The 12,645-nt window shown below is 44.4% G+C and overlaps 1 protein-coding gene across 1 annotated transcript; it reads right to left on the bottom strand.

Moving 5' to 3' along the window:
• Positions 1-491: 491 nt before the first annotated feature.
• Positions 492-12,528, bottom strand: GEM (GTP binding protein overexpressed in skeletal muscle). Its single transcript, XM_059901994.1, has 5 exons — positions 12,390-12,528; positions 10,636-10,975; positions 4,312-4,388; positions 3,320-3,524; positions 492-1,822 (listed from the first exon to the last, which is right to left on the bottom strand). The coding sequence occupies exons 2-5, from the start codon at positions 10,964-10,966 to the stop codon at positions 1,545-1,547; spliced, it is 891 nt and encodes a 296-aa protein (XP_059757977.1). The 5' UTR covers positions 10,967-10,975; positions 12,390-12,528; the 3' UTR covers positions 492-1,544.
• Positions 12,529-12,645: the final 117 nt, after the last annotated feature.

Here is a 12,645-nt window from a genome sequence, read left to right as displayed (position 1 = left end):
GTAAAAGCCTTGTCTGGCTAGAGCTCAGGCTGAAAATCAGCAGTTTCCTTTTTCTCCCCCTTAATCCTTTATAATTTCCTCTAATGCTTTACTCAAGCTTAGGACCATGAGCCTTTGGGGAGCAAAGCAAAGCCCATCTGTTGAGTCAGGAATTTGCCAGACCAAAGTAAAGGTCAATCTCGCTTTTACTGTAACTTGGCATTTACATGACCTCAAATACTTCCTAACTGTATCAGCCAAAAATCACTTTACATTATTGTGAATCACATGTCAAAGGAGAGATGTCAGGGATACTCTTTAAAACAGATAATGACTGGGCTCTTGCCAATGAAGAGAAGAAATAAAATAATACGTATGTTTCTTTATAATGTGCTTGCTCTAGAAGCTACATCAAAATGATCATAATCATCTTGAGTCGGGAGGAAAAACATTTAGGAATGCCTTTCTTTTCAAAGATTTTATTTATTTTATTATAAGACATATAGGTAAAAACTTGAATATTCTGAAAAAGATAGAAAATGGTAATAAAATGGACATTTTTCTTATTAAGAAACATGTTCATAAATATGCTTTATCAAATGTTAAAATGGTTGTTATTTTGCAAAATAATAATAAATAGAGCAGAGCTGTGGCATAAAAGGGTCAACCCAAAATGCTGGAAGTATTTATGTTTTGTGTTTTATAAAACTTCAGACCTTCGATTATATTTAAAAATTTGGTATTTTGCACTCCAGTTTCTCAATAATTTAGATTTTAAAAATATTTTTTTATGATGGCCCTATGATTTTAAAAATAATGCAACATAAAACGTGGTTTGACTAAATAGAATTTGATTAAAATAATTTTCCTTTAAATAAAAAATTAGAAGACAACAGTAGTAAAGATATAATTTTTGAACCCATTAGTGGTACATGTAGCAGTTCCCAATTCTATAGACTTCTGGATCTCTGACTGTGGGCACTGAACAAAAATTGTTTACTAAGCTTTAGTTTCCAGCAAGTCCATCATGTCTTTTCACAGCTTCATGGAGCAATAACAGTGATGATCGTGATGAACCCAGTTCTGCAGTCCTAGCTCCACAAATATAAGGTACAGAGAAAGAAGTTCTCCCTCCTTTGAAAAATTCCTTTGATGGCTTTCCTATATTTGTTTATGACCCACTGATTGGCCTCAAATTCACATAACAGAACACCAGGCAAAATTTGAATAATGAAAAATTCTTGTCTAGGCATCATTTTGCAGGCTTCAATTCTCTACTAGCCAAAGGAGAGAGGAAACACATGTGAATACCAACCATGTCCCCTAATGAGTCTTGGGTGTTCAAGTAGCAAAGGTCAGGCTTTTCCTGTAAATAAATACTGAGTCTTCACAAAGCTCTTTCATTTCTCATGCATTTTGTTGCCCATCAGCCTAGCACGTTAGTTCCCAGCTACCAATAGGGGAAGCCACATCTAACAATACTTAAGAATCCAATCTAATATAGATTATGGGTCCCAATGGCCTTCAGTGATGTCCAGTGGGGGACATTGGCTGACTCCGGGTGCCTAGAGCACAGAGAGGTCATGGCAGGATTTGGACTTGAGCTTGAAGGCCATGTTCTTGTTGTTTTTGGCCACGATCTTGCCCCAGAAGCGCCTGGCTTTCCTGGGGATGCTCTCCCTCCTCTTCTGGTAGGCCAGCCGCCGCTCATTCTTTTCCTTGCTGTCCCGCCGGAGGCGGACCTGCCTCACAATGCCTTCAAACAGCTCCTTGACGTTGTGCTGGACAGCTGCAGAGGTCTCGATGAACTTGCAGTCGAACACCACGGCACACGCTCTCCCTTCTGGTGGGGAAAGGAGGGGAGAAGAAAATCAGGGGGGCTGCAGAATATGACCCTACACACACAGAAAGCCAAGCTGGATGAGTGCTAATTTTAAATGGTCCTCGAGGGAACTCTAAGTCAGTCATATATGCGACGGATACAGGAGGCCACTGGGATACCTGTCCTCCCAGGGCTTAAATAGAAGGAAAGACTCTCACACGAAGATTCCTGGAAACAGGAGAGATGGGCTTTAGATCTGGCCCACCAAATTCACTGTGTGAAAGTCCAATTTCATCAAATATCGTAATATTAATTAGTCAAAGCCTTAGCCTTAATTTATTCCCATAAGGAACTGGGTTGAATACTTTATAAACATTTTTTTAATGTTTACAACAATCTTTAAGAATACATTATCCCTTTCAGATAGGTGATGAGACTGGAGGGGAGAGAGGTGGTCCTTTAAAAACTTGAGGCAGTTCACATAGCCTGTAAGTGGCAGGTGTGAATCCAGGCCTGCTTCACTCTCAAGTTCATGTTCTTTACTCTTTCTCCTGAGTCAGTTTCCTGAATTGAAAATAAGAATCTGACCATTTGACTTTCCTCTCTGAAAAAAAATTTTTTAAGCTTTGATGAGATATTTTGAAAAAAATTGGAGAATTTCGCACAGTGCAATACAATTACAGCAAACTATCCAAACAAGCTTTTCTGAAAGTCTCATTCTCGAATGTTCTACTGTGTTCAATGACCAGGTGTCCAAGTTTTGGTTTGGAAAAAAATGACTACTGTAGACAGTCATTTCCTAAGAGTAAGACATTCCCAAGCTGGTTGGGTCTGTTAAGTATTCAACAGGGTTCTTTTCTCCTGGGTGGAGCCTGGCAATGCAGTATTTTATTTTCCTACCATTGTACCAAATCTGTATTAGGCCAATAAAATTTTAAGGGCCCCCAAAGGCATTTGGGCGCCAACTCAACAAATAGGAATTATCGCTGAACCAAGTACAACAAAGGATACGTGACACCATCAGACTGATGCCTTAACTGAAACTTAGGAAGCAAAGGGTAAGGGCTGGGAGGGTGTTTCTAGGGTCTACAGGAACTAGAGGCAACCAGAGTAGAATTCTTAATCTCAGTGAGACTCTCACAGTGCCCCTAAATCAAAGTTCCCGTCCTTCTTGCTTGAAGATGCTACTTTCACTTCCCAGGACTCTTGAGATCTCCCTGGAGAATAGAAAGGATGAGGAGAAAAGGCTGGGGACTGCCAGTAAACCCCTGAGCATGACCTCTTCCCTAAAGGAATTCCAGGGAAAGCCTTGGGGATAGGGAGACTGGAATCCTGCAGGTAGAACAGATGATCTGCTGGGAACATGGGCACCTTAGAGAGTATGCATAAAACTCCATGTGGCATTTTAATAAGTCCCTGGTTCCAGCTTCATGAAAGAGGAAGGAAAGAACAACTGTTGGAAGGAAAATGCAGGTGACCCAGAGACAGTTTCTATGGTATTGGCACCACTCCTCTCACCTGATACAGACACTTCCCGGCACCGCACCAGGTCACTTTTATTGCCAACCAGAATTATAGGAATGTCCTCTGTCTGCCGGGCCCTGCGGAGCTGGATTCGAAGCTCAGATGCCTTCTCAAAGCTGGCTCGGTCCGTGATGGAGTAGACAATCAGGTAGGCATCCCCGACTTGCATGCAGTGGTCCTGGAGCCACTCATTCTCCCCCTGATGAAATGAGATCTCCCATGAGCTCAGATTTGCCTGGTAAATGAGGTGTTAGTTTGAAAGAGACAATGTGTTTATCCTAAAGTACCCTTGCTGATATGAGAAAGGAAGAAAACTTATTCCAACTCTCCAAAAGGCTTCAGTCTTCCATGCCTACAAGATGTCTGTGGCTGTAAAGACTCCTAGCTCAGACAGCACTGATGCCAAAAAGTTTTACTTTATGATTCCTCCTACAGCTTGAGTTGATAAATTGTACAAAGAGTCTGCCAAACAATATTTCCAATTTTATTTAAGCTACCAAATATGAGTCTTTCCTGGCTCCCATAAAACTCTTTTGCCCCTAAGTGATAAAATTAAGAATCCTTTTGTTAGCATAGGAGGGTTCTTAATAAACAGAAGGTCTAGCAAATAGGCTCAGAAACCCCAAACCTTTAAAAAGCAAATGTTGAAAACTAGTAGTGAGAGTGTCAGCTTCATATAATATGGTTTTATGTAGTTTAAAATTATCATCCATACTTACTGGCACTTTCCCTAAAACAAATACACTTTTTTGTATTCTTGAATAGAACTAAGGGCAAATCACTGCAACTTGCTTGTTATTCAAAGCTCATTTATGAACGACTTGTTCCTTAGAACAGTTTCATTCTTCAGAAGCAAATGCTTTTAATCAAGAAAATGAGTCCACCTCATCTGGAACATCAAAAAGGGCAATGTCACCCTTGCCCTAAACAGCCTGTTGGAAGGCAGGCCCTGAAGGAATTTACAGAGAGCTACAGGCTCTGCATACCTTATTTTCCCACATGTCCAGGAGTATAATTGTTGCACTTTCCCCATCAACAATCAGTGTTCGCTCATATGTATCTTCTGGAAAAGAAAGAACAGTGATCCTGGAGGCAGGCAAATAGGCAACACTTTTCTGTAAAGGGGTGTAGAAAATTATGCCAGAAAATAAACTTACTAAATATGCAATTAATTATGTAAATATACAGAGTAAACTGTGTAAATATTCACACAGGCAAATTATTTTTTTAATCACCTTCAACAACATTCTACGTATATTCCTCCAGTATTCTGCTTAGTAATAAGCAGAACACCTATATCTTCTGAACATGTATCACTAAATGCTTGAAATGAAAGGCATTTGTTTTCATCATTCCTATACCTTTTATATAGTAAAACCATTTAGGAGAATAAACTCACTTTACTGCTTTTGACTCAGAATCCATGGATGGTGCCATGAGAAACACTAACTGCCCAGCAGAACTGTAAACCCAGCTCATAAGCCTTCCATGGAAACCCACTGCACCTTCCAGTGGGGTGATTACTGAACATTCACTGGCCATTTCAGGAGCTTTCAGCTCAGAGACATTTCTCCTCTTTTGAGATGTGCAAGAAAAAAATCTTGAAACTATCCCTGCTTTGGTGAAGTTTTCTTCGTTAAAAAAAAAAGACAGTTCCCTAGGAATAAACAGGCTTGTTTTTCCATCTTAAGTAGAACAGAAGTGCAGTCTCCAGCTCTACTTAGTAATGGAAACTTTCCTCCCTGCACTTGAGCCCAGATTGAGTGCAAGCGAAGGGTGAATGCAGTACAAAGGGCCAGAGCAGCTCCAGCCCAGAAAAATCAGTGGGAGAGGGCAGAGGGGGGATTAACTGAGTTAGCTGGGATTTTTGCAAGAGAGATTCCCATCAATTCCACACAATTGAACCCATACCCACTCTATTTTCACAATGAGGTTTCCTGTTTTGAATTTTATCATTTGAGAATTATGATCTTCATAATGATTTTTGGACATTTTTCTTGCTGTTCCTTTTGCCTGGAATCTGTTCTCTCAAATATCGAAAAAGCTTGTTCCCTTATCTCTTTCTGAGGGATGTGCTCCCTGACCATCTATTTAAAATTCCATCGCCTCTCTGCTACCAATAATCCTTACTCCTGTCCTTGTTTCATTTTTCTTCATTGTGCTGATTGCCATCTAACATGAATCCATTTAACTTACTTATTTTATTATTTTCTGTCCCTCTCGCCTTCCAGAATGTTAAGGCAGAGACTTGCATCTATGCTGCTTACTGCTATTTCCCCCAGCACCCAGGACAGCACCTGGTAGATTGCAGGTGCTCAGTAAATACTTATCAAATGAATGAATAAATGATAAATATAGCATTGTGGCTTGTGAGCACAAGCAAACCTGAATTCAAATCTGGGTGCCATCTCTTATTAACTATTTGGCTCAGGACTGCTTACTTAAGTTCTCTGAGCCTCAGTTTCTTCATATGTGAAATGGGATTGATAACAGTATCCACACCTCAGGGCTGTGACAATTACATATATTAAGCCTGGGCACAAAGTAGAAATGCAATAAATGTTAGCTGTTATCATCATTTCTTCAGATGGAGGAAGTTGGCTCTTGCCATACTTGCCGTTCCCTACTATAGGTAAATCCTAGCTTAAGAGCCCTGCATTGTAGGAACCAGGACATTTCCTGTTTCATAATAGTGAGGGGTTTATAAAAAGCAATGCTCCTGGTTCAATGTTTCTTCCTCTAGGAATTAGAATCAGGAGAGGCAAAGAAAAGAAAATATGGACAAATGAGAATAAAATTAGCCAGGAATGGCTCTGTCTTTCTGTCAGTTTTCCCATCTCTTTAGGTGTCATTCTTCTAAATGATGTTAACAGTTTCCCACTGGGGGATTTTAAATCTATTATTCCCATCATGTTTGCCATCCACAATATGTATCATGAATGGGATCGCAGTGGAATGTCTAATTTGGCTTACTGGAGAGTAGGGCCTCATGACCTCAACAGGCAAATTTATACAAGCAGGTGCAAAGCATCAAAGCTTGAGCAGCACAGATGGGAGTAGAGGGGCGGGGGAGCTGACTACCCCTTACCACCTCAGAGTTTTTCTCTTTTCTCGGAAAGACCTCCCTGCACTCAGAAAACTCAAAAAAGCACTTTCTCTGCCCTCAGCTCAACACTCACCACGCAACAGTAGGCACAAGAGATTCATGTGAATCCTTAGTAGTTCAGACAGAAACATACTGTATCCCAATAGCTAAGGGGAAAAGCAAACTCAAACTTTCTCTTGGTTTACGAGGTACCAGAAGAAGTCTAGAGAAAAAGTGGACTAAAGATTCCAGCCGCAAAAGTAAGGCCAAACTGCTTTGCTGTTCTGGAAAGTTCCTGACAGGATCATTCTGACTGGACTTACCTCTGCCTGAAAGTCATTGTGCTGGAAACCCAAAAGCCTAAAGCGATACACCTCCGCCCTGCTTGGTGCATATGCCCTGCACCTGGGCTTATGTATCACCTCTGGCCACATGCCCCAAGGATTTCTCACTCAAAGCATCCTGCTTGAGAGCCTTCTGCAACCAGGAGAGGACCTGCTTGCAACCGAAGCTCTATTTTCTCTTCCTCCCTTAGTCCCCACCTTTCAGCCTTTTCAAGGGTTAACTGGGTGAGAAGAGGGGAAATAAAAGAATATAAAATTCTAGACGAGTCCTTTGAAATTTGCCCTGGGCTAAGGTGTATGGAGAAAGGGTTAAGGCCTATTGGCTTATAAGGCTTTTCAGTAATCTGGTCTGGGGAGTCCTCATTTTTCCAGTCCTCTCCATGAAAGCCACGGGTGTGTACTCACACCCTGTGTAGCAAGAGAGATCATCCAGAGGTGCGGGTTGGAGTTTGTCGTCTGCGGCCATTTTCCCTGGAGTAGCGCACCTCGATTTGTCTGTCTGCATTTGACCCCCACTGTGCTTGGAGGACCATCCTGCTCAAGACTGGCTCAAGTGCTGTGTGTGAACCTGCCCCAGAGTTCTCTTACCCGCTGGAACCGGCTAAGGCAGCCCCTCGAAAGTTCTGAGGATCCAGCATCCCTCTCCCCTCAAAAAAATCTCAACTGCTTTCAGAGCACAGAGGATCCCAAGGAACCCTAAAGGAACTCCTGCTTAGGAATACTGGCCTCTCCTCTAGTGGCTCACGTCTCCTCTGCACATATCACAGGGCCCCAGCCAAGAGGGACCAAAGTGGATGAGGACTTCAAGCAATGAAAGGTCCAGTTGTGGAAGATAAGCCCAAGGAAAGGAAACAACAGATTCAGAATCAGCTCTAACGAATGTTCACTCAGTACTTACTATGTGCCAGGCACTATGCTATCACCTGTTATCCTCTTAATACACTTTGAAGTAGTTATTGTTCCTATTTTACTAAGAAGGAAGCTTAAGGAGGGTAAGTTTCTTGTCTCCAGAGCACCTAGCTAAGTCAGTGTCAAAACTGGGGTCCAAACTCACATCATCAGGCTGCGAGTCCAGTGCTCTCTCCTGTACGCCCTGCGCACACGTGCAATGCCTTCCACCTACCTCAGGGCTTCCAGATCTTAGTGGTCCTTAGGGTCCAGCTCAGAGACCATCACTTCCATGAACCCTTTTCTGATTTTCACAGCCGGAAGTAATATTTATTTTCTCCTCTGAATTCCCACAGCACTGCCCTTGTACCTCTTTGAAGACACTTATCGCATCCTATCGATTTATATCTGATCTCTACTGCATATACTGTAAGCATCTTTAAGGAAGAAGCCCCATGACTCTTTGTATGTCCTCATAGTGTCACATCAAGCTCCACGGTATAGGTTCAGTAAGTGTTTAGGGATGAATGGATGGATGGATGAATGAATGAATGGCATTAAGCGAGCACAGAGAGTCATAAGATTATTGCAATATAATCTTAACAACATCCATCTTTATTTGGAGAAATGATGATGAGAGTATTGTGTAGTTTTTTTCTTATGGTTAATGCTGAAAAAAGAACAATGCAGTGAAATGCCATGGAAAACCCTCTCCTTGGGAAACATAAAGCCAACTAGTGATTCCAACAGCCACCTATACGTAAGGGCTGTAACCCTAGACAGTATAAATTTAGTTACTCAAATAGGACACGTTAGGTAGGATGAGTCAGCTGAGAAGCTTCTTGTTGCCCAAGATTCCCTCTTTGAGGAGGTATGGAAAGGATTCTCTCTACCAACTGCCCCCTCTCCCTATTAAACAAAGAAGCTTCCCAGATACAGAAGCCTGCCTTCCCAAGTTTCAGGGATGGGTCAATCTTCTTAATACTCTATGCCTATGGGGATACCGCCCTCTGGATAGATACCACTGCACTCTAATGGACAAACATTTTTGAAAGTCTGCTATCCACTAACTGTTTCAATTCCTCCCTCCTAAAGAAACAAACCAAAACTCTTGGTTGGTCTCTTCTTTATATCAGTCTCCAAAGCACTTTATTGTTACTTCTTCAGGTATTCATATAATTTTATCCTGCTCTGAATTATAGCCACTGACACTTAGCTCCTTCCTAAGAGGGTATGTATGGTGTACCTCGTTCATCACTGGGTGCCCCAGAGCCTAGCATGGAACCAGGCACGTGGTCGGTACCCAGCCCAATGTGCTACAGTACGTAACAGCATTTGGATGCTAAATCCAGGGGCTGCTGAATACAGCGAAAGAACACAGGATTTAGGTTCAACCACAACTACTTTTGAATCCTGTCCAGACCATGGACTAGCTTTTTCACCCTGGGAAAGTCACTTGACTTCATAAGCTTCCATTTCTTCACCTGTAAAATAGGGATATTAATACCAAATTGGTTCAATTTTCCTAAGTATTATCAAAATACTTGTGGGAAGTACTTAGCACAGTGCCTGGCACATAGCAAGTTCCTTATCAATGACAGAAGGAGAACACCACCAAACTAACATTATAAAATCCTGAGTTCTAATTCCAGCTGTCCCAGTGGGTGATTCTAGGAAAGTCCCTAAGACTCAGTTTACTCCTATGAGTACAGGAATAATGTCAGGACCAAAATAAACAGTAGCAAATATAAGGCTCCCAATAAAGTGCGTGTCCCACTGCAAATGCACATTCTAGATAGTAGTTCCTCCTCCCTTTCTCCTATAGTGACACTCACCCACAGGCCTTTACATAAAAAGAGATACTGACCCTCTTTCTCCGTTGAAATGGGGTTTAGCTATCATCCCTGAGATTTCAGGAGTGAGGAGAGAAATCAATGTTCCATCAATGAGTCATCATTTAAAGCCAGTTCGGAGCTGCCTCATGAAGCAGTGAACTCCCGGACAATGGAAGAATAAACGTTTAGTAGAAATCGGCTGACAGGAGTGAGGAAGGAGTAGGATTTCTATGCATGAAGTAGAGGGCAGAACCGAGTCATCACTAAGACATCTTCCTACTCCGGAAGTCTGTGATTCAGCTGTGAGTTGCAACTGAGCGTACAGACAGACCACGCCACTGGGACAAGCACTGGAGGGTTCTTCTTTCATTTCCACAGCTGCAAACAGGGACACACAGCGACCCTGGCTTTGTCTAAGACGGGAGCCACGGCTGAAAGACGCTGTATGAAAACCATCGACTATTAGGATCCTCATCTCACTTCCCAGAACGTAGTGCTATGCTTTACACGTATTTGAGGACTACGTGAATTTCTGACATTGTGTCACCTCAAATGAGTTTTGGAAATCAAGGCTTAAATAATAAATATTTTAAATGAGGTTGTACAGGGAAAGTTGTCTTGAAAACCTGTCAGGCTCTGTACAAGTATATGTATCATCCTTGTTGTATTTCAATATTTTTTTTAAATGTGCTATTTAAAATACAGATCTTAAATGACTTTATACCCTCAAAAGCCTCTAATATTGCAATAAACAAACTAACGAATTCATCCTAACAGTTTTTCAAATCGGTTTGGTTTTAGGTACCACCATGGAAAAAGGCTGCGTCTACACTCAGTTCTTGAAAGGTCCAGGTCAGAAATGGCAAAAGCCAGAGGTGGGATCCTGACCCTCCGGCTCTGCCCTCTATAATCCATCTCCCCAGTCCCTTTAGAGCTGGAATCTAAGATATTGCCTTTCTGGCCCAGGTTCTATCTACGAGCATTTTCATGTTCTTGTCCCAGGAGCTTATGCCAGCGCTTCTGTGGGGACTCAGCTCCCGAGCCAGAGCCAAGAATGCATACTCGCAGTTCCCGACTCTGCAGGTAAATGACCCACCTACTTGCTCTTTCTGCTGGACCACTGCTGACCACAGGAGCCCGCGGGGCTGGTCCACCTACCTCCCAGCATTTCGCAGTCACTATCCATGCTGTCGTGCACGCCCGCAAAGATGCTGGCCAGCGTGGACTTGCCCACCCCCTGCTCCCCTATGAGGACCACCCGGTAGTAGGTGTTCCCCGACTCGGAGGAGATGACTGAGTCCGTGGAGTCGGAGGACCAGCTCCGGCGGCAGTGGTCCTCGGGGGTAGCAGAGTGACGGTTGCGCTGGCTGTACTGGTGGGGCTCTTTCTGGACCATCAGATGCCTGCCATCGGCTGGGACGCTCCAGCGCTGCTGCTGTGGCTGCATGCCCACAGTGCCCTGGCGCATGGTGACATTATTCAGAGTCATCGTTGGGTCCTAGAGAGCAAAGCAGCCCAGGTGTTAGCATTAGGAAGCACGAGTGAGAGCTCAGGGGGCTTAAACACAGGCATCAGTGATGTTTTATTAAATGCGGTGAGACCCAAGTAACCCTAACACAAGGAACACCAATGAAGCAGTCAACAGGCTTTCAACCGAACGAACACACACACACACACACACGCACACACACACGCACACACACACTGTTACCAGCTCCTCGGGCAGATTGTCATTTGCAAAGAGGAAAAAATACCATTAATATCGCCCACTGCCCTGGGGCTTCCTCCATCTTCAAAGAAGCCTTGGGATTCCCCACTCAGAGCTGGCACAGAGGCAGCCAGAAGGAACCAACAGCCTCCAGAGATGGCTTGAAAAGCAACAAGTTAATGCAGCTGGGGACCAGCTGGCCAGGTTAGCTGCTCTTGTCTAAACATGGCTCTTAATTGCACCAGCATCCAGTGGGCCTCAGTGGGAAACACGTGACAATGACATCACTCCCCCTGGCTGGACTGGACAAGCGATTATTGGAACTTCCATGTTTAGTAAAGTTGCCCTGATGTTCCCCAACTGCCTGAATTAGCTATTATTTGAGGGGGGGGAAAGAATTTGTTTGAGGTTTATGCCTCAGCTCTGCCCTCCTGCCCACGGATATCACATTTAAAACATCCCAGCCCCATGCCTTGTCGTTCTGGCAGGGAAATTGACCCCCTCAGGTTCAGACCCGTCAAATTCGCAGAGAAAATGCTTCACTCTGATTAAACCATGTCCGCTTCAAGAGTTCTTTAATTCAACTCAGATTTCCACCTTTTTGAAGCAAATCAGGTCAAAGACTCTCCCCAAAGACATTCAACAACTTTGCTACAACTTTCCCTTTCTCAAGACTCCCCTCCCCTCCCGCCCCCCTTGCACGGAAGTCTGTACTCCCAGGCTCCTTGAGATAAAGTAGAAGCATTCTTATTTGAATCAGCAAGATCCACTTGGGATAGCGAGAAATGCACAGACCCTCCCCTTCCCACGCTCACCCCCACGCTCCACACCCCAACCCGTCGATGACCCTAAGCACGACCCTGACCGCGATGATCAGCCGGGTTTTTTAATCTCACAAGCAGCGCCCCCGTTGGCCGACTTGAATTCAAACAACCAGAGCCTGACGGCTGCCCTCTGACCACAGCCTGTAGGAAGAGGTGGCCCTCTTCCTGAACTGAAGCAAGGAACCTGCTGATGACAGATGGCATCCTTTGCACCTTAAACTTTGCCCCCGACCTGGAAAAACACAGCGCGGAGAGCACGTTCCGAAGGCTCTTTTCTCAACTTAGAAAGTTCTGCGGGCTGGGAACGCCCACCCCTTCCCCAACCAGCCCCCCCACCCCTCTCCAAAGTCGGGAGGGCCCCCGCGGGGCTCCTGGCTTACTTGGGCGTCCGAGGGTCGGTGAGCGCTGTGCTGCTGGGGCCGCCAAGCGCAGGGTGCTCGCGCGTTGCCGCCGTCTGTGCCTCCGCCCGAGCCCGCCGCCCGCAGCCGCCGCGGCCCCGCGGTTTATACCGGCCCGGCCGACCCGCGCCGGGGCTTTTCCGTGACGTCAGCGCCCCCGCCGGGAGGGGCCGGCTCTGCAGCAAACCCGGACTTGCAGCCACTTCACTAAATCAGTTACTCGCCATCATGTGACCCC

This window comes from Balaenoptera ricei, chromosome 17 (genome assembly GCF_028023285.1).
Source record: "Balaenoptera ricei isolate mBalRic1 chromosome 17, mBalRic1.hap2, whole genome shotgun sequence".
NCBI lineage: Eukaryota > Metazoa > Chordata > Mammalia > Artiodactyla > Balaenopteridae > Balaenoptera > Balaenoptera ricei.
The sequence above is the reverse complement of the archived record's forward strand: the minus strand, read 5'-3'. Positions and strand labels throughout refer to the sequence as shown.